Source organism: Grampus griseus (genome assembly GCF_964374135.1).
Source record: "Grampus griseus genome assembly, chromosome: 16".
In the NCBI taxonomy this organism is placed as follows: Eukaryota; Metazoa; Chordata; class Mammalia; order Artiodactyla; family Delphinidae; genus Grampus; species Grampus griseus.
Genome location: NC_139010.1, coordinates 55,935,433 through 55,956,574, shown reverse-complemented (window position 1 = coordinate 55,956,574; position 21,142 = coordinate 55,935,433). Strand labels below are relative to the sequence as shown.

Below are 21,142 nucleotides of genomic sequence, written 5' to 3'. Positions count from 1 at the left end.
AAGCACAAATTAATTGCTCAAAGGACCTTTTTGCAGCAATCTTGGGCTACCGAATACCCCCAAACATCATGCAAAAAGGTACCATGGCTGCAATTAATTGTGTGTGACAAATCGAGTGTGGAACAAAGGAGGTGTTCCTTCATAAGCTTAGTCCTTTGCTTTCAGCAAAATTTCTACAACTTCCTTCAACTGCAGATGAAAACCATACATTTCATTAAGTATTTTTTATTGCAACTTCCAGCTAGGCTAGAAAATACTGCAGAGTCATACACTGCTCTGAACCCAAACTGCTTTTTCTGTTGAGAAGACTAGAAAGCTAAGAGGAAACAGGCTCAGTCATCCACTGATTAAACTGCTACACAAAATAACCAAACCAAAAGAGGAACCCAAGCCCAGGCTATGTCAAGAATGTGTGTATTTTAATAACAGCAATGGTGTGCCTAACCTTTGAACACACAGGTTGCTGAGGGAAAACTATCCTTAACCTAATTAACTGCTCCAAAGTTTCCAGGCAAGAATTTATGCCTTGGGAATAGCTGGACCTACTTCTCAAACTGTTAGTATCCATCAGAAATCATCAACCTCAATTTAACGCTCCAAGTTTTGATTTTATTTTACACAAAAACTCCAGTGATTTTTTTGTTTGTTTTTGGTTAAGCATTTAGAAGGGGCTGACCACCTTTCTCAGCAGATTAGAATATAGGGTGTATGTGGGGTGGATTTTGTTTTGCACAAAGAGTAATTTTAATTTGGTCACAATGCAAAATTAAATTTCATGGGCTTTATTTACCTGTTATTCTTGCAAAAAAGTTGTAGAAAATAAATGTTCCAAACCGTATCACTGTAATTTTAAAAGCCCATCTCAAAAAAAACCTTAGGTGTTCTTTAAGGAGTGCTTATACAAAACACAATCTGAAAGATCCTGAACTGTGTGCTAAACAACCATAAAATTCAGCTAAATATCAGAAAAAGTTAAGAAGGGGACAGTATGTAGGATGCCAAAAAAAAGAAAAAAAGAGTTCAAAGCAACAAATAAAACTAAAAAAAAAAAACCCCTGCCCCCTTGTACTAGTATCTGAATTAGTTAAAAAAGAATTGCTAAGCAGCTTGACTTCTGATTGAATTATTGTCAGAACTGAAATGCAACCTAAATCATTTTAGGTTACCTTGGGGTTGTGTTCTTTCTCTCACCACAAACATGGATTCTTCACTTATGTGGATATTTGAGCAGATTACTGAGGCTGTAAAATCTAGATACCACTTTTGCAATATTATAATTACACACATTTCCCCCCTATTTCTCCCATCCCCCAATAAACAGATCTTAAATATTTTAAAATAGTTGCTGCAACTGACATTTAGTTGTTAGTTAGCACATGATCAAATCTGTAAAAGGATTTAAGAATACAAAGAAACTTAATTTGCTAAAATGAGGCATCCTCTATTGTTTTATGTAATGTACCCTGACTGCTCCTGAGTAAGAACGGAGCTCGTCCTCCATGAGATAAGGCTATATCCTCACTTGTTGGTGAGACCAAATTCTACCCTTAGAAAATCCCAAATGAAGTAACAGCAAAGGTAGTGTTACAACGTAATTGAAGCATTTTTGAAGGTAGTGTGTGCACATTTTCCACCTCCTTCCCCCCTCTGGGTGAGCACTAAATAGATTGCTAATTTGTTAAGTAAACTTAATAGTGAGAAGGAAATCATAAAATGTTAATTGACCCAAATAATTATTTATCATTGAATAGCCAAATTTCTTAAATTCAAAAGTTCATTGTTCTTAGTTTCTTTAGTTTAACCCTTAAATTAGTTGAATCTCAGAAGAAAAAAATGTGAATAATTTCATAAAATGGCTTTCCAATTTGCAATAATAAAGCTCCCAATATGACAGAGGTGGTCTCTAAAAGGGGGCTTTTTTCTTTTCTTTTCTTTTAAATAAAGGCAAATATAACTTAAGAAAAAAAAAAGAAAAGCATGCAGGCTCTACAGGCAAGGAGTCCACTTCCATGTATCTGTTCTCTGTGAGGTAACTCAATTCTCTTTTGTAGAGAAACATGCAAAAGGCCAAACAATATCCCGAGCCATACTGCACACGAAAATTTTAAAATATGCAACATTCAGAATGCACCTTTCACCCCTGTACACACAAGTCAATGCAAAATCTGCAAAGAAACAAGTGTCACAGTAAATGAAGTTAGGTGCAAGCAATGACAGCTGAACAATGCAGTAGTGCTCACCCAGTTTGTACAGTAATTGGCACTCTACAGTATTCCTACTCATTTTTTGATTCATTTGCACTTTGTGCTGCCTCTCCCTGGGGATCTAATTCAATCTTTACAGAAACATCTGGCCCCTCCGACCTCATTAACTTCATCTTTTTCTTTGGAGGGTTTTTCAAAGTGCCCAGCCTCTCCTTTACTTTGTACTCCAGTGTACTGTGGGGAATCCCATAAATACTCTGAGCTTTGGAAACACTCATTTTTCCACTCATAACCACTGAGATTGCTTCCTCCAGTATCTCACTGTTGTACTGTCTGTAACGCCCTCTTTTCTTCCGAGGCTGCTTGGAGCCAGGATCTCCTTCTTGATCCGATGTGGGATATGGCTGTCCAGAGGTAGACTGCTCAGCATCTGAGCCCCAAGAATCGGGTCCAGCATCTAACATGCTTTTTCTATTTTGTTTTGGAAGAATAGCCCTTAATTTTTTACTAAGCGCGCTCTCCGTTTGTGAACCCATTACCAAAGAGCTATAGCTGTACTGATCACCAGTGCGATTTTCCCAAGAAAGATCCATTCCTCGAACTTGTGGTATCTTTAAATCTACAGGAGATGAATGGCTCACATCCTTTTTCCCATCTTGTTTTGCTTGAAGTGCCATTTTTGGAAAGGCAGAGTTTTCTGCAAGAAAAGGAAGGTCACTGATGTTGTTGAGTGCACCATTTCCCCTGAACTTCATACGGCTGAGGTTGAACTCATAATGTGGTTTTGCCCAAGAGGCTTCCCTGGATAATATTAAGTGCTGTCCATGATTCTGTAATCCAGATGGTCCAAGGCTGGCAGCTGTGGACAATTGGTTTCTGCTCAGTAGTTCTTCACTAATCTGCAGGGATCGAGCCAGTGGAACTTTGAGTGATGTGGAGTGTCCAAAACCTTCCCTGGTTCCATCCTGTAAGCTTCTTGGAGGTACCCCATCACCACTCCGAAGTCCGTCTGGGCGGTACTGGCTGGGTCTCCCAGGTCGCCTAATTGGATGGAAGGAAACTGATGTGAGCAGGACTTGCACAGGTAGGGAGGGATGGGTGAGGGGACCACTCCTTTATTAGAAGGCCTTGCTTGGGTAACATCACTTTGTGTTATTTATTTATTTTCTCTAAAATTTAAAAAAAATGGTCTCGGCAGTTAGTTTTAAACTTGTTCACAAAAACAAAAACAAAAACAAAAACCAAAAAAACAAAAAGAAAAAAAACCAAGAGCTTTTGGGCAAAGAAAAATTAAACCTGTCAGCTGGTCTCTGGTTGGGTTCACAAATATTCGGAGAAAAAGTTTCGCGCAACTGTCTGAAAATAGCACCTTAATTATTAATTACAAAGTAATCATCAAGTCTCCGTAGATCTACAAAGAATTGTGTTACCAACGTGACGTTACCACTAAACAAGTACAGTAATAAAAGAGTAAGCCAAATAATTTATTTTAATGCAACATAATTCAACATTCATGACAACCAGCTATAAAACTGGAACAAGTTACATTGGTGGAACCCACAGATAATTGCTCATTTATCCCACAAACAAGTTGATGTTCTTATCAAAAAATCAAACAATTCCAAATGACATTTCTTATTTTGCTTGGGAAAAAAACCATGGCTACCAGCCCCATGGGGGGAAACCCCAAATCAAAACAAAACAAAATACCCATCGAATTATAACTTACCACACTTCTTCATTTTAAAACACCATTAGTTGCAGATACATGAGTACCACTGATTTTCCATTTGAAATAATCCAAGCTTTAAAGAAACTACCCTTTATTTCCCCCAAAACTTTGTTCCTTAAAGTCTACTCAAAGTAATTATTGTCAGAGGTATATAAACAATTTTTTAGCATTTTTCTTTAGTTAAAAAAAACCCTTCTTCTTAAAATACCAAACATTAATTTTAAAATTTTAAGTGGACAGCTTTCAAATAATGTTTAAAAAAATCAACTACTTACACAAAGTTAATTCATAAGGCTTTCATTTTTACAATAGAGAAAGATTATCAATGATAAAACTGGCAACTGGTAAAGTATGCCTAAGGGGAATAATTACATTAACTAGGCACAAAAGTGGAACTTTGCAGAAATAATGGTAAACCAGCTATATTCTCCAAAAGTCTACAGGGACTCTGACGTTACCAGTAAATAACATATAACAATTCAGCTAAAAGATGGCCAGTACTGCCGGTGCTTTTGTCTTCCAGAAAACACTACCACAATCAAAACATTTACTTTCCATGCAGAGGGACAAACACAGCAATTTCAACAATATAATACATAGACCTGGTGGCCAAGTTTAAAGTGAATCTTAAGCAAGGGATGCATTTATGCAAACAGCACTTAGGCTTCTCTTACGTGTGTCCTTAATTACATAACTCAAGTTTTTTGACATATAAATGGAACCAAATGATTTGGGACCATGATGACTTAGATCTATATTTAGTATGAACTACAGTGAAAAAAAGGGCTTAAGAAAAAATGGTTAGTAAACTATGCAAAATGGATTAAATTAATGTTATTTTTAGACTGAATAAAGGAGAGAAAAAGGAAGATGATGAAATTTTAGAGAAAATAAAGGGAGCATTTCAGAAGTCAGTAAAGGAATCCTTCAATTTGAAGGTAATTAAGAATAAGTTGAAAAAGGTTAGTCCATTTAGCGTCTGCTTACTCCTTTGGTATCTAAACATCTTCCCCATGTTGCTATTCTAAAAGTTAAATAAACCTAAATATTAACTAACTTACCAAAGTTATGTTTCATATTTAGATGAAGCTTATTTTTGGTCACAACACAGTTTTATGGAAATGCCTTCCCAATATGGCATCTAAGCATCTTCATTAATACCTGACCATTTAAAATAGCTACTATGTACACACAGAGGGAGAATTAGACAATTCTTACATCATAAAACTAGGTGGTCAGAAAATTCACTTTAGTCTGCTAATTGCTATCAAAACTGAGCATGTAATAATGTCTTGGCAGCCTAAGATGGTTATCTATCAATATCTACAACCGGTCTTATCTAATTAAAAACAAAAAATACACACAATTATTTTCTGAACTGCCACACAGAATTAAAACTGCAGTTCAAATCAACAAACCAAACCAAACCAAACCAAACCAAACCAAACCAAACCAAACCAAACCAGAAAAAAACGAACAGCCCCCATACTCCAATCATTAGAGATACCAAGTTAAATATTGGAGCCCAATTTTCATTCAACAACCTCAGCACACAGAATACTGCCTTCACATGTGAACTCTGGAATTACTTAGGTTGGGTTTCACACTCCCAAACACTCAACAACAAAAAGTCCAAAGACATTCTTGCCATATTCCTGATTATTTACTATTTGTACTAAACTGGCAAAATTGACCTATATTTGCCAATTCTAGATTTCAGATTGTGCTTTTACTTGATTGATAGACTAAAAGTAATTTTACTAAAGGCTCACCTGTAACAGTGTTATTCTAAAGGATCAAGTTTTAAAACATACAGGGGAGATTGGCATCAATCTTTGATAAACTGTCCCCTATAAAACTGTGGAAGGCCACAAATATTTTCCCTTACCCGTTCCCTTGAGTACTGGAGCAACCTGGAGAATGGCTCAGGGAAGTGCTGCCAGCACATGGACTTTTCTTAGTGGATAGATCAAGTACACCGTCTGTAAAGATACAAAGAAACACCTGAGGATATTAAAAACTGGGAGCAAATAAGAACTGAATAGGCTAAAAATGTCAAAGCAGTAGGCTTAGTCAACCAAACAGATAAAACTAGCCATATATTTTGAGTTACAAAACCAATTTACTAATAGAATCAGGATATTTTTCCTCCTGAAGTGACATAAACTTAGCAAAGTTTGTTATATCTCATATATCCAAGGGTTAAATATTTCATTAATAGGGCAAAAGAAAAGGTAAAGCATTAACACTAAAGATGTTAAGATATAGTGAGATATTAGAAATAGCAGTATACACAGTATGAGGTTCTGCCATGGAATTATGAGACATCATTTTCTAAATTTACCTTGATCAAAGTATATGAGTTTAATGCCACAATGTCATATGAATTATAAAACCAAATTTCTCAAGAGCTAAGTCTACCTGAAACACCAGGAGTATATAAAAGTTAGATTTGGAAAAATTTAAATACAAAAGTCATTTTAAAAACAAGTTTATATGGTTATCGTAAACATATATAACTGTACAAAATAATATGTAAGATGAACCAGTTGTTAACTGTTTATAATTTGCATGTATCCTCTTCGGACACATCTGTAAAACTTGTGTATTTGGAGTCAATCTTTTGGGAAAAATCAGCAGAGATTCAAAATTTACTTGCTGATATTTAATAAAGGCAAGGTTTTTCGATGAATAAGCTATTATAAATTGATGAGCAAAGTTTAAGGAAAGAAAGAAGAATGAAACAGTCTTGATACTGATGGGAGCCTTGGGGGATAACCATTTTTTTCTTTTACTGATGCTAGACCAAATCACAAATTCATGTTATTAGAACATAAAATTAGAAGACTTTATTCTCCCCCAAAGACTTTTTTACCCTCATAGACATGTCTAGAAAAGAAAACTCATAGTCTGAATAACTTTTAAAGCTGCCATTCTGTCCAAAATTAACAGAGAAGAAAGATAATACTCAATGCCTCTGATTTTCAGTTGGCCTGCAGAGATGCCTGCTATCTAGTTATGTTAAAAATCACCCCAATATAGAACCCACTTGGGACTTATATCTGAGGACACTGTAACTCCCTATTTCAGGCAGTTAGAAATAAATATGCAACTGAGTTTATAAACCAAAAGAAGCCCACAACTCATACACAGTAAGTGTTGTCCTTTAGAGTCACTAATATTTCTAAAAACGTAATCTTATAGAACCAAGTATCCCATTAGCCATCTAACCCAATTAGATACCTAACAAGCAACACTGCTTAAAATACTTCCAACCAAAGATAGTACTATTTTCAGTCTGTCTAATCATATTATAGGCAACATATTTTAAATCTACCACTGAAAATATTGTGATTTAAGTTGAAAACACATTAAAATTCATTAGGAGATATACTTTTAAAAATTTTGTTTCATTTAAGGTTTATGTACTATAATCCTATCATCTAGTTCAAATTTCTCTTGGTAAGAGCATGCTGTCAACACAACATACCTCTCAAGCATAACACTAACCTTAAGAAGTTAGACCAATTTGTATTTTTGTATTGTTAATCTCCATTATTAATACTTTAGATACAACCTCTACGCTGTCATTCTATTGTAAACCTGAAGCTTGTAATGCAATATTTAGAGCAAACAGATTTTTAATGAAAGTTACCAATCTGTGGTAAAGAAAACAATCCTCAATAAAATAGAAAAGAACAACTTTACAAACACGGTAACCAAAGGTACAACTAGGAGGTCTAGGAGGCCTCCTGCTAGGAAATCTCTCAGAACTTCAGAGATTTTGATTGCTGCTCACTACACACAAAGAGAAAGAAGGCAAAGGAAAGCTATTTAGAAAAATATCCTTTGATAAGCAACTAAAGCCAGTCCATTAAATGTCATTCCTTCATAAACAACTTAAAATAAGCAAAATAAAGTTCTTTCAAAGAGGTTCTTAGAAGAATTAAACTTATTTACTTTGCAAAATAAACATGTATTTCTCACCAATAAATCCACACTTTTATGAGATTTCTATGGCAATAAAATCTCAGTACTACAGATATCACCAATTTACAATTTGTAGTGGTTCAAACAGTGGCAGAGTTGAAATGCTCACTTCATCTTTGTGAAATTAAAGGTAAAATGAGATCACAAATCAACACGGATATTTAATTTACTTGAGAGTAACTTTTCAAAGACTCAAGAAATATCTGCTATGCAAAACTGACACCCTCTTAACCTCTTCACTTAATTAGGATCCTCACCAACAGATTACCTTTTGAAAATACTCTAATTAGTTTATAATACAGTATATGTATGTATGTGTGTGTATTTATAAAATACTGAATACAGATAACAACCTGGAGTGTGTCTACTGTCTTCTCAATATTTCTAACCTCATGAGTTTCTTTTTTTTAAATGCAAATAACACATATTTTTGCCTCATGATCTCATCTGCAGAATATAACTTCTATCTGACAAGATACATTTATTTCTCAGATAGGTGATAATCCTAAACATTGATGGAAAGGGGGGAAAGTTAATTTTTCAAAGGGGTTTTAAAAACAATGGATATGACAATGCTTGGGAAAGTGTGAACTACTTCTACAAATATGAAGTAACAGCTGTAACCACCGAACTTTCTGGGTGGTACATCAATCATGACTACAAACTACTGATGGGTAAAGTAGCCAATTTATACTTCTTCTCTATCATTGCAGAGTCAGGAATAATTTAAAAATCACATTAGTTTATCCTATTATTGCTTCTGGTGCCCTACTTGCCAATACTTTTTTTTCTCCCCAAATTAAAAGTATTCTAATTGGACAGAGGAGATCTTGACATCAAACCATACCTTGTTCGCTAGGTTCTGACTGAGACTTTCTGACAGTAAGGTCCAGAGGTGAGTCTTGGTCAGCCATGAGAAGTTTGCTGAGCACAGGGTTCTGAGTAGTTGCAGCCGTGGGAGAGGTGGTGACTGGAGATGCTTTCAGCAGGCTTTGGTTCTTTGTGCTATTGGGCTGGCTGGGGTCCTGAGTAGAGCTATTTTTTGAGGTATATTCAGCAGCAAATTGTTGGATCATTCGCTGCATGATCTCACGGGCCACTAGGGGAATATTGGGGTCGGAGACCCAGGGACTGTCTGTAAACAAAGATTTATTTACTTTTAAAGTGGGACAATGTACTAAAAAGAGACAGCTTTCAAGCAAACAAAATTTCATTTTATTTTTTTTCTTAAAATGCAATATCCTAAAAATAGTATTCCCTCTTAGAGTTATATTTTTAATCTCCAGGCTTATAAAAGTTGCAGATTTTTAAAAATAAAATTTTAATAAAATTATTTCTAAACACCACCCCCACCCCCGATTATGAAGTCAAATAAAGGGATAACCAATAGTATATCTTATGGGCAAGAATCACTTACCTGATACAGAAATCCCAAAACCCTTTTTAAATGAAATAATTACTCCCCTGTTTACCACCTATAGATTACATCTGGTTTCCCCTAGATCTTTCCTCAACCATAGCTTCCTATATAATTGAAGAATGGAATGCTCAGTTCATGAGGCTTAATTTACTTTCTGCTAAAAGTCTGAAGGCATATCAAGATTATAAAGGAGATAATATTAAGATTCATGATCGGCTAGGGCAATAGTTGTCACACTTTAATATTCATGAAAATCACTTTGAGGGCCTGTAAAAACAGATTGCTGGGTCCTATCTCCAGAGTTACTGATTTAACAGTTCTAGAGTGAGCTCAGGAACTGGCATTTCTAACAAGTTTCTAGATACTGCTGGTCAGGGGACCACACTTTTAGATGCTCTGCGCTGAGTTTAAATGCCAAATCTCAAAAGCCTAAGACCATGTACTTTTCATAAGTTCTTTACACTCTACCAACCACTGAACACCATAGATAGGGAAGCAATAAAACAAACATCTAAATTATCAATTTCTAGTCAATGTTAATTTAAAAATAAAGACCATATGAATTCATTAACTCATAAAACTTTCAGCACTGGAAGAGTCCTTGAAAGTAAAATAAGATGGAAAATGCTTTGTGTAAATATATTACCATCACATCTCTCTCATTAACACGCTATCAGGGAGACTAAACGCTTTTTGAGAAAAGCAGAGATTATGTTTGTTTACCCCTGTATACTCAGCACCTAATCTTGGTGTAAAGTATACATTCATATTAGTTGAGTAATAAATGGATCAATCAAATCAATCAATAAATAGTTCTTAAAAAAAAACAATAAATGAGACAAGTGTGATCTAAAGAGTAAGTGGCCTCTTCAGATCTGTACAGATGGCTAGTGGCAGACCCTTGATCAAAATGCTCCACCGTGACCTTTACACTTCCTTCCCACACTTCCTAGGCTTTAGAAGATGGGTCTCAGAAAACCTGAGTTTCCTTGCTCTTTTAAAGATTAACCATAGAAGGTCAATTACTTTACCTATAATATTTTGGAGCTGTAAGGAACTTTGATTTAGTCAGCAAAACCGACTAATAGCTATTAATATCTAAAATCACCACAAAAAACAAACACATTAAAATCACACAGGACTCCCAAGAACAATTTTTTTTCTGAAGGACAATATTCAGGATCAGAAGATAGTCATAAAGTCAGAATATTTATTTAATTCTCTGGAGTTTAACGAGGTTTGCTCTACCAATAATAACATTTCTGTTCTATTAAGAAGGATTTTTAACCTTAAGTTTCCTCTCTATAAATAGAGACTATGAGCATGCTAGATGGTTTAAGGATAAAGGTATTCAACTAGGTAAGGTTCAGAAGTTACTACAATCACTGACAATGGTTCCTTAAATGTTTTAATAAACATTTTTAGCCATACAGTGCTTTTTTCAATCTCTCTACCCACTGGGTTTTCTTATCAATATTTCTTTCTATTTAAGATCCATTTTTTTCTTGCACAGCATACAATCCTCTGAATGACTGTATATAATTTAATGTTTTAATGTTATTGTATCTTTGTATCCTCTGAAAAGTTGGATAATATATAATAAAGAAAGCTTCCAAATAGGAAGCAAAATGAAGTAATTTATGAGATGTCTGTGTTTAACTAGATTAATAAATATTACAGAGACTTGTAAAGAGTCAGAGATTTTAGGATAAAGACCATAAATTGCTACCTTTGAGCTTTAAATGCCTGCAGCATATTTTGCCTCTTTACTGAATAACTAATATAATCAAGAAACAATTCATGTTTACGAATTGATGACATCTCTGCCATCTGAATTTCTATGTCTTTTGAAAGTTTCTTGAACACATTTCATTCTTTCATTTACTTAAAACACAATATCTATAAACCTAGCCATGCTTAGGGGAACATGCACAATTGAGTCAAATAAAAACAACAAATCAGGTCAAAGTTAAAACTACAGAAAAACATGTGAATGCTACATCATAGCCACCTGTTATGTTTTTAAAATGTAAACCTAACTTTTAGGAAAGTGTCAAATTTTCTGAGACAACTGACAAAGCAAGCTGAAAAGAAATGATTATGACAGCTGTATAAGGTTTATTGTTCTTAAACTGGAATTTATTTATAGAGTCCATACCACAAAAGCCTACTTTTATTTGCATCTAATGTTTCTACCTAGCTATATATTACCTGTTTATACTCCATTATTTAAAACATACAATTTTCAATACTTGGAAACAAAGGACTAAATCCAAATACCTGAATTATTTATTAAAAACAAAATATTCTCCTCAGATTAAACTGCCTGTTATATCTCTGGATACTTAACATTTTTGGTATTAATTTGAAGACTACTAATGCCCATCTTTGAGACATTTCCAAGAGGATTAATAAAATATCTAAAAATAACAATATTAATACATAAAGGGGAAACTTCCAACTGCAAAGCAATAGTTCTTTTTCTGAGCATCATATGCCAGTAGACAGACAAATATACAAACTTAACTTTACATACAATTTCAGAGGATTCTCATCTCTCAAGACTGATTCCAAGGTAAGAATTCCTCTCCAAAAGGGTATGTGCCCCAAACTAAACTTCTAAATAAGAAAATTTACAAGAATTTTAACCTAAGTTATACCTACATGACAAAGGGATGGGACTAGTAGAGAAGCAGGTTAGACTTCTCTTCATCTGCTTGTGATTAACCTCATTAACTCCCTCTAAGCAAAGACTGGATGACAAGTGCTTCCTCCATGTAAATTAGGAAGAGGAGTTCCTCTTTTCAGATAATGCATTTTCCTGCAGCATTAGACCCATGACTCAGTAAACATCCTAAAGGAGAGGAGTAGCAGAGAAGCTGGAAAAATATTTTATTTAGTTAATAAACTGAAAGAACTGATCTATCAGTCATTTATACGTTAAATGTGAGTTACTTTAATAAAATAATCAAAAGTTCATAAAACTAACATTTTGAACATAATTTTGGAATCAGGGTACTTTATGGAAATGGTATTGTGAGCATGGAAGCCTTGGCTGGGAGCTTTAGGTGAGAGCGTACTAGAGGATATTAAAAGAGAAGTGAGAAGTACTAAAAGATTTAATTTTACCTGGGGATCTGATGGAAGAAGAAAAAAAAGTGCCTCTGGAAACAAAAATCTTATGTATTCCTTAATTTCATGTCACTTCACCTCATACTCCCTTTTGAAAATATTGATCACATTAACCAAAAGCTCAGCTGGTCTCCAAGTGTAACCAACCGATTAGAATCTGCATTATCAGACTTTTAACTAGTGTACAGGCAAAAATCACCCCTCAAACTTCGGAAAGAAGAAGGGAATTTCCAAAGGAATGAGAGGTGTAAACTAGAACATGTGAAGAAATATTAAAGAAAGTGGAATCACTGAGTCTGCTGAAGATGAAATAAGGATATTCAGCATTATCAGAAGTTTGTAAAAAACTTCGTTAGAGCCTATCATAGTAACCTCCATCTTGGAACTAGAGGGACGGCATAACTAAGGAATACAAATTCATTTAGAAAGAATTTCTCTAATTTTAATAATTTAAATTTTTTTAGTAAAACAAGGCTGTATTCAAGGAGAAAAAAAGTTTGCAAATCTAATTTTCAGATTAAGTTTTGTATTTTTTTTCTCCAAATGAAATTTCAGTGAGGAATTACTAAAATTTTACAGTTTGCTTTATGATTATCAGTGGCTAAAACAGTGACTTTTTTTTTTTTTTGGCTGCTCTGTGTGGCTTGCAGGATCTCAGTTCCCTGATCACGGAATGAACCTGGGCCACGGCAGTGGAAGCCTGGATTCCTAACCACTAGGCCACCAGGGAACTCCCAACAGTGACTATTTATGTAAGAAAATTTGTCTAACAAAATAAAGAACTACCGAGACCATACAATTTTCACAGTTTCATAACAATTTTAAGAATTATTTAACTAAATCTTACATGGCACCATCACTGCAGAGCAAAAAGGAGGGAGAGGGGTTGCTTCACCTTATTCCAAATTTAACTTGACCAAAGGAATATAGAGAATTATAAAATATACTATAAAGAAAAATGTTTTTAAAGGTAATTCTTTTTTAAAATGACATTGAAATTAAGGAGACTAAGATAAGACAAGCAGATGCTAAATGTCATTCCTCACTGGAACCAACCTTTTCTACAAAAGACTGCATTGAGGAACTCTTCTGCTTGTCTCTCGAATCGAATGATTTTTGCTTGCTCTCGTTTAAGCAGAGCTTCTTGCCCAGCTCCCGAAGCTGGTTCATCCAGACCGACTAAGTGTCCCTGCAAAAATATTTGGTGAAATATTTGCACAAAGATCTTTCCCCATTCAATATCAAAAGCACAGATCCAAAATCAAAGACAAATGTTAGTAACAGATAAGACAAATCATTTTAATACAATTAAAATATTTTAAACCTTCAGCATAATATTTATCTCCACAAAAGTACAAAAACAAACTGAATAGAAAAATATGCCTTGGGTGTTTTTATCCATGTTTTTTGATTATGAGTTTTGTTTAAATTTATAGGTTAACTCTAATTGAACTATAATTACTAAAGGGAAAATTTCTTTGAGTATTCAAATACATCGGTTCTTATTACACTACAGCAACAGTTTATAGACAACCCAACTCAGATAAAAAGATATCTTAAACACCAAATCTCATTTGACAATCATGTTTGCCCTCCTAGTATATTTTCTCTAGACACAAAACAAACATTTTAAAAGGGCCATTAGGAGGGAAAACTCAAAAATAATGCACCTGAATTCCTAATTCTGTCCCTAGAGTACTATTTTATAAATGATAACTTTCGAATCTTTAGTGGGTTGTGAAATTAACAGGTCAAAACTAGCACTAGAAGAAAAAAACTGAAAAACAATGCACTGCATTATAAGAGTTAAATAGTTCAGTATCTTAAGGGTAAAAATTTTAAATATATATATATGTTTGCAATATAAAAATTTTATATATATATATGTTTGCAAAATAAATAAATAAATAAATATATATATATATATGTTTGCAATATAAAAATGTGTGTCCTAATCACAAAGTTTCAAAATGCTGCACTAGACGACTCCCAGAATATGCTCTCAGACTGCAGGAGCACTGGACTAGGCTGACAAAGCTTTACACTTACTTCCACCATTGTAGCTAATGAACAAACAGGAAACTATGATAGTAGAATATAAGAGTATGAAGAAAAAGTACATCTTTTAAGAGTTCAAGTGCATATAATTTTCTTCATTGCAATGTATCAACACATGCATTTACTTATACCATGAAAAACTTAAAAGTGCTCTAAATAAGAAAATGGGACATACCTTGGCACAATGAAAAGGAAGTAAACAAGATACCGAAGGCATGTTATAATCCACAAATGATTTCCTCAAAAATTTTAAATACACCCAATGATATCTGCAATTGGTTTTCTATGATTTCCCCATCACCGGACTGTGTCCACAGTGCAATCAAAATATGCATTTTGCAAAGACACATTCAGCATCAATTATATATTGTAAATAGTTCACTATGAAGAACTCTCGCACACTCAAATTAAAACAGTGATCCCTTAATATTTCCATGTAAGACATATTAAGTTTGCCACATAATTAGTTTAAAATTTTTTAAACAAAATATTTTAAATGTTATGAATCATTACACAAACCTCTATTATAGTTGTATTTGCCAACATTCTCTTCTATGGATTAAAGAAATTATTAAGAAAGTAACTTTTAAAAATGAATCACAAAAAATAATCTAAGTCTGATACAGATTTAACATTTAAAATGTAACAGGAACAGGTATTACAGAGAGTTCGATAAAATCCTCATTTACATTATACTTTAATGCCACTTCATTGTTTACTGATTTTCAAAAATCAGACATTACATGGCACAACTATACTTAAATCTTTAGCCCTACATTCAGTCAGTGTGGTCAGACTTTGAACAGAATATCTATACTTAAACTATGTTTAATGTAGCATTCAGGCTACTTTCTAACCTAAATCAACACAGGGCAACTAACCTAGCATTCAATAAGGCAGTTGCTACATATTCTTTATTGAACCAAACACCAATTTATCAACTTGTACTCTGAAATATACAGCTTACTTTTAGTTGGTTCCTAATAATCACAGTCACATCTATTCATTTTGTTTTTAAACAGTTTTACTGAGATATAATACACACACCATAGAATTCACCCATTTAAAGTAAAGTCAATGCTTTTTTAGTATATTCACATAAGTGTGGAACCATCACCATAATCTAACTTTAGAACATTTTTGTATCCCAAAAGGGAACCCTGCACCCAGTAACAGTCACTCCTCATTCTCCCAACCTTGGTCAACCACTGTATTATTTTCTGTCTCTATAAGACTTAACTAATTCTGGAAATTTCACATAAATGGAATTATACAATACTTGGTTTTTTGATGACTCAGTTCTTTTTCCTAGAATAATATTTGCAAGGTTCATCCAAGTTGTAACATATATCAGTATTTACTTCCTTTTTACTGCCAAATAACATTCCGTTCTAAGGATATACAACATTTTATCCATTCATCAGCTGACGAACTTTTTTGGGTTGTTCCTACTTTTTCTCTACTGTGATATGAATAACACTGCTTTTAATATCTGTGTACAAGTTTTTCTGTGGATATATATTTTCATTTCTCTTGGATATATACTTAGGAGTGGAATTTCTGGATCATATGGTAACTATGTTACTGTTTTGAGGAAGTGTCAAACTATGTTCCAAAGTAGCTGCACCACTTTATATTCCCAACAGCAATGAGGATTCCAATTTCTCTACATACTCATGAACATTTGTTATTTTTTTGATTACACCATCCTAATATACGAGAAGTGGTATCTCATGATTTACATTTGCATTTTCCTAATGACTACTGATGTTAAGCACCTTTTTGTGTGCTATTGGCCAAATATCTCCTTCAGAGAAATGTATACTCATACAGTTTACCCAGTTTTTTTTTTTTTGCGGTACGCAGGCCTCTCTCACTGTTGTGGCCTCTCCCGTTGCTGAGCACAGGCTCCAGACGCACAGGCTCAGCCAGCCATGGCTCACGGGCTTAGCCGCTCTGAGGCACGTGGGATCTTCCCGGATCGGGGCACAAACCCATGTCCCCTGCATCGGCAGGTGGACTCTCAACCACTGCGCCACCAGGGAAGCCCTTGCCCAGTTTTTAATTGGGCTATTTATCTTTTTATTGTTGAGCTGTAAGAATTCTTGATATATTCTGGATACAAGTCCATTATCAGACATATAATTTGCAAATATTTTCTCCCATCCATAAGCTTTCTTAACACTTCATTGATGCTACTGTTTAGAAGTACAAAAAAGGTTTTAATTTTAATGAATTCCAATTTGTCTATTTTTTCTTTGTTATTTGTGCTTTTGGTATTGTATCTAAAAAACTAGTGGTTAACCCATGGTCGTGAAGATTTACTCCAATGTTTTCTTAAAATTTTATTGTTTTAGGACTTACTTTTGGATCTATAATCCATTTCAACCAAATTTTTCTGTATGGTATAAGAAGGGGTCCAACTTCCTTTGTGAAAAATCACTGGCCATAAATTTTACTTCTGGATCTCAGTTCTATACCATTGATCTCAATACATCTGTTCTTATGCCAGTAACACACTATGTTGATCATTATAGTTTTGTAGTAAGTTTTGAAATTGGGAAGTGTGAGTCCTGCCAATGTATTCTTTTATAAGATTGTTTTGGCTATTCAGGGTCTCCTGAATTTTCATATGAATTTTAGGATCAACTTGTCAATTTCTGCAAAGAAACTGGCTAGGGTCTTGACAGGGAATGCACAGATCATCTGGGAGAAAATGCCGTTTTCATAACATTGAGACTTCCAATCCATGAACACGGGATGTCTTTCCATTAATTAAGATCTTCTTTAATTTCTTTCAACAGTGTTTTGTCATTTACAGTATATGGATCTTCCACTTTTTGTTACATTTATTCCTAATATTTTATTTTTTAAAGCTATTGTAAATGGAATTTTCTTAATTTCTTGTTTAAATTGTTCATTGCTAATGTATAGAAATACAACTGTTCTTTTAAAATGCTGTATTCTGCTACTCTACTGAACTTGCTTATTAATCTAATAGTGTTTTGTAGATTTCTTAGGATTTTCTATACACAGTATCATGTCATCTGCAAATACAGATACTTTTACTATTTCTTTTACAATCTGGATAACTTTGGTTTCTTTTTATTGCTTAACTTCCAAAGATAGAACTTCTTGTAAAACGCCGAATAGAGAAATGATGAGAGTAGACATCCTTGTCCTGTTCCTGATTTTAGGGAGAAACTGTCAGTCTTTTATTATTAAGTACCATGTTAGCTGTGTAGTTTCGTAGGTCAAGTAGAGGAAGTTCCCTGCTATTCTAGTTTGTTGGGCGTTTTCATGATGAAAAGGTGCTGGATTTGGCCAAGTGCTTTTTGGGGAGGCATCTATTGAGATGATCATGTGATTCCTGCCACTTATTCTATTAATACATTGCATTACATTAATTGATTTTGGGGTGTTGAACCAACCTTGCATTCCTGAGATAAATCTCACTTAATAATGGTGTATAATAGCTTTTATATGTTGCTGGATTTGGTATGCTAATATTGTGTTAAGGATTTTTGGTGGTGATACTGGTGTGTAGTTTTACGGACTAGTGATATTGGTCTGTAGTTCTGTTTTTTTGTGTCTTGCCTGGTTTTGATTTTCAAATAATACTGGTTTCACAGAATGGGGAAATCTTCCTTCTTTATCTTAGACAAGTTTGTGAAGAAATGGTATTAATTCTTTTAAAAATATCTGGTAGAAATCACCAGTGAAGACATCTAGCCATAGGCTTTTCTTTTTTGAAAGTTTTAAAATGGCTAATTCAATCTCTACTTGTTCTAGGTCGTATTAATTTCCTAGGGCTACTATATTATCACAAACTGTACTCTCTCGAAGCTCTGGAGTCTCGAAGTCTAGGCTCCTTCTGAAGGCTCTGCGAAGAGTCCTTCCTTGCCTCTTCCTAGCTTCTGCTGGTTTCCAGCAGTCCTTGTTGTTTCCTGGCTTGTGACAGCATAACTCCAATTTTTTCCTCCATCTTTATATGCCCTTCTTCTCTGTTGTGTGTGTCTGTGTTTCCAACTCTCTCTCCTTATAAGGATACCAGTTATTGGATTTAGGGCCCACTTGAATCCGGTATAACTCCATCTTGACTTCATTACATCTGCAAAGACCCCATTTCCAAGTAAGGTCATGTTCACAGATACCAGGAGTTAGAACTTCAACATTATCTTTTTGGGGGGACACAATTCAACCTGCAACATACGTCTGATCAGATTTTGTTTCTCCTCAAGTCAGTTTCGGTAGTTTGTGTCTTTCTAGGCATTTACACTGATTTCATCTAAATTATCTAATATTTTGCATACATATTATCAACAGTATTCCCTTTATAATCCTTTTTATTGTTGTAAGGTTAGTAGTGGTCTCTCCTATATTGCTTGTAATTTACTAATTTGAATCTTTTTATCTTGCTCAGCACTAAAGATTTATCAATTTTATTGATCTTTTCATAGAACCAACTTTTGGTTTGATGACATTCTTTATTTTACTATTTCATTTATTTCTGCTCTACTCATGTCCTTATTTCTGCTTATTTATGATTTAGTTTGCTCTTCTTTTTCTAGACCCAAGGTGGACAGTTAGGGTATTGATTTGAGATCTTTTTCATTTAATGTAGGCATTTGTAGCTATAAATTACCTTTTAAGCACTGCTAGCTATATCTCCTAAGTTTTGGTATGCTTTGGTTTTGTTTTTATCCATCTCAAACTATTTTCTAATTTCCTTTGTGATTTCTTCTTTGATCTATTGGTTATTTAGAAATGCTTAGTTTGATTTCCACATATTTGTGAATTCCTCACATTTCCTCTGTAACTGATTTCTAATTTCATTCCACTGTGATTGGAAAACATACTTTGTATAATTGCAATTCTTTAAAATTTATTTTTTGTTATGTCCCAGCACATGGTCTCTCCTGGAAAGTGTTTCATGTGCACTTGAGAAGAATGAATATTTTGCTCTTATTGGGTGGAGTGTTCTATAGATGTCTGCTAAGTTTAGTTGATTCATAGTGTTGTTCAAGTCTTCCATCTTTGTTGATCTTCTGCCTAGATGCTCTATCCATTACTGAAAGTGGGCTATTGATGTGTCCAACTATTATTGTTGAATTGTCTATTCCCCCCTTCAATTCTGTAGCATTTTGCTTCATGCATTTTGGGGCTCTGTTGTTAGAAGACAATACATTTATAGTTATAGACTGGCCCTTTTCTCATTAGAAAATGTCTTTCTTTATCTCTAGTTCCCCAGCAGTGCGCAGCCTCTGACTGCACTTCTCAGTGGATGCTATCTTGAGCATGCACAGTCTCTCTGTCCACCAGGAATAACTATGAATTTAGCTCTTTGGCAGTTTTTTTTCTTGGGTCTCTCCTTTATAAGCTTCTGGTTGATCTGCCTATAGCGGTGTCACAAACCCAGCTGTTAGTCTCTACTAACTGTTCTACTGTTTTTGCCACACCCTGGGGCATAAATTGCATTCAGTCTGATCCAATAAGAGTGGAGCCTCATTGCAGGGGCAGGGTGTTGCCAGCATTTGAGGCTTGCTCCAACCCCAGGAGGGCACTTCCTCTTTTTCCTGGTTCTCTCTTTTAAACTTCTAACTTGTCTGCTATTTCACTTGTTGCTATTAGTATCATGGAGCTACCAGCCTCCTTTTAACTGTTCACCACAAAGATCTTCATTATTTTCAACATCTTTTCGCAAGCTCTGCTCCAAATAAAGTCAGTCCCCTTGGGAGAGCTACAGAGTTATGTTTTTAAGGCCTGCCTCTCCCTTAGGAAGAACCTTTGTGCCACTCTGCACAAGAACTGGGGGCTGCAACAGTGACCCAATTCTCTCAGAGTAACATCTGTGCTCTATGAGTGGGGGTGCCGGATGACTTGCCCCTCCTGGATGGAACTTCTGTGTTATGAATGAGGCCTGGCCCAGCAACTGGGGCCTACTATTCTCAGCCTGCTGTGCCTAGAGTAGACTTCCACTCACAGTAAAGGCTGAGTGAGGGAAGGGGGCCCTTACAGGCCTTTTGACCTCGCCTGCCTGCATGAAGGCTACTGCAACAAGAATCTAGAGTGTATAAAAGAAGCCCACAGTCTGCCCCTCCGGTTCAGAGTAGAGCGTCCCTCAAACTGAGCTCAGGGAAGTGGGTGGGAGTGGGTCATGGCTCATATGTCACTGACTCTTGTTCTTACTGAGATTTACTAGATTTTTTTTTTTTTGAACAAATGATTCTCCATTTACTTTATGCCCTTAAGATAATTATTCCCTGAGTTCAAATAATTATTTTAAAATAATTTCACCAGTTAAATAGTTGTTTTGATTAAAATAATCCTAACCAAATAATAACCAAAGATGAAAAATATACCACAAAACCATATACTCTTTTCAAGTGCATCTCACCAAGTTAAAAATTTATAGCAATGGTGCATAAACAAAATGCAGCTCATCCTCCCTCACTGTACTTAAGTACACCAAAATTAGTCAACAAGAACAAAAAAGTTCCTATGACACAGAGCTAAAAAAGCTAATACAATAGTCAGAGGATAGGAAGTTAAAACAATTCATGTCATTTCCCCTCCCTCATACATGAATTCTAAAAAGAATCATTA

The 21,142-nt window shown here is 34.7% G+C and overlaps 1 protein-coding gene across 2 annotated transcripts in view; it reads right to left on the bottom strand.

Moving 5' to 3' along the window:
* LCOR (ligand dependent nuclear receptor corepressor) overlaps nucleotides 1-21,142 on the bottom strand; it is a 125,968-nt gene that overhangs the window by 25,470 nt on the left and 79,356 nt on the right. Inside the window, exons 5-8 of one of the 2 annotated variants that reach the window (XM_082674102.1) lie at nucleotides 13,535-13,667; nucleotides 8,774-9,061; nucleotides 5,825-5,918; nucleotides 1,469-3,245 (exon numbers count right to left, since the gene is read on the bottom strand). In XM_082674102.1, coding sequence (XP_082530228.1) covers nucleotides 2,276-3,245; nucleotides 5,825-5,918; nucleotides 8,774-9,011 — 1,302 coding nt within the window. In that variant the 5' untranslated portion in view covers nucleotides 9,012-9,061; nucleotides 13,535-13,667 and the 3' untranslated portion in view covers nucleotides 1,469-2,275. Of the gene's footprint in view, nucleotides 1-1,468; nucleotides 3,246-5,824; nucleotides 5,919-8,773; nucleotides 9,062-13,534; nucleotides 13,668-21,142 lie in introns of those variants that run through there. The other variant, XM_082674101.1, reaches the window with a different exon arrangement.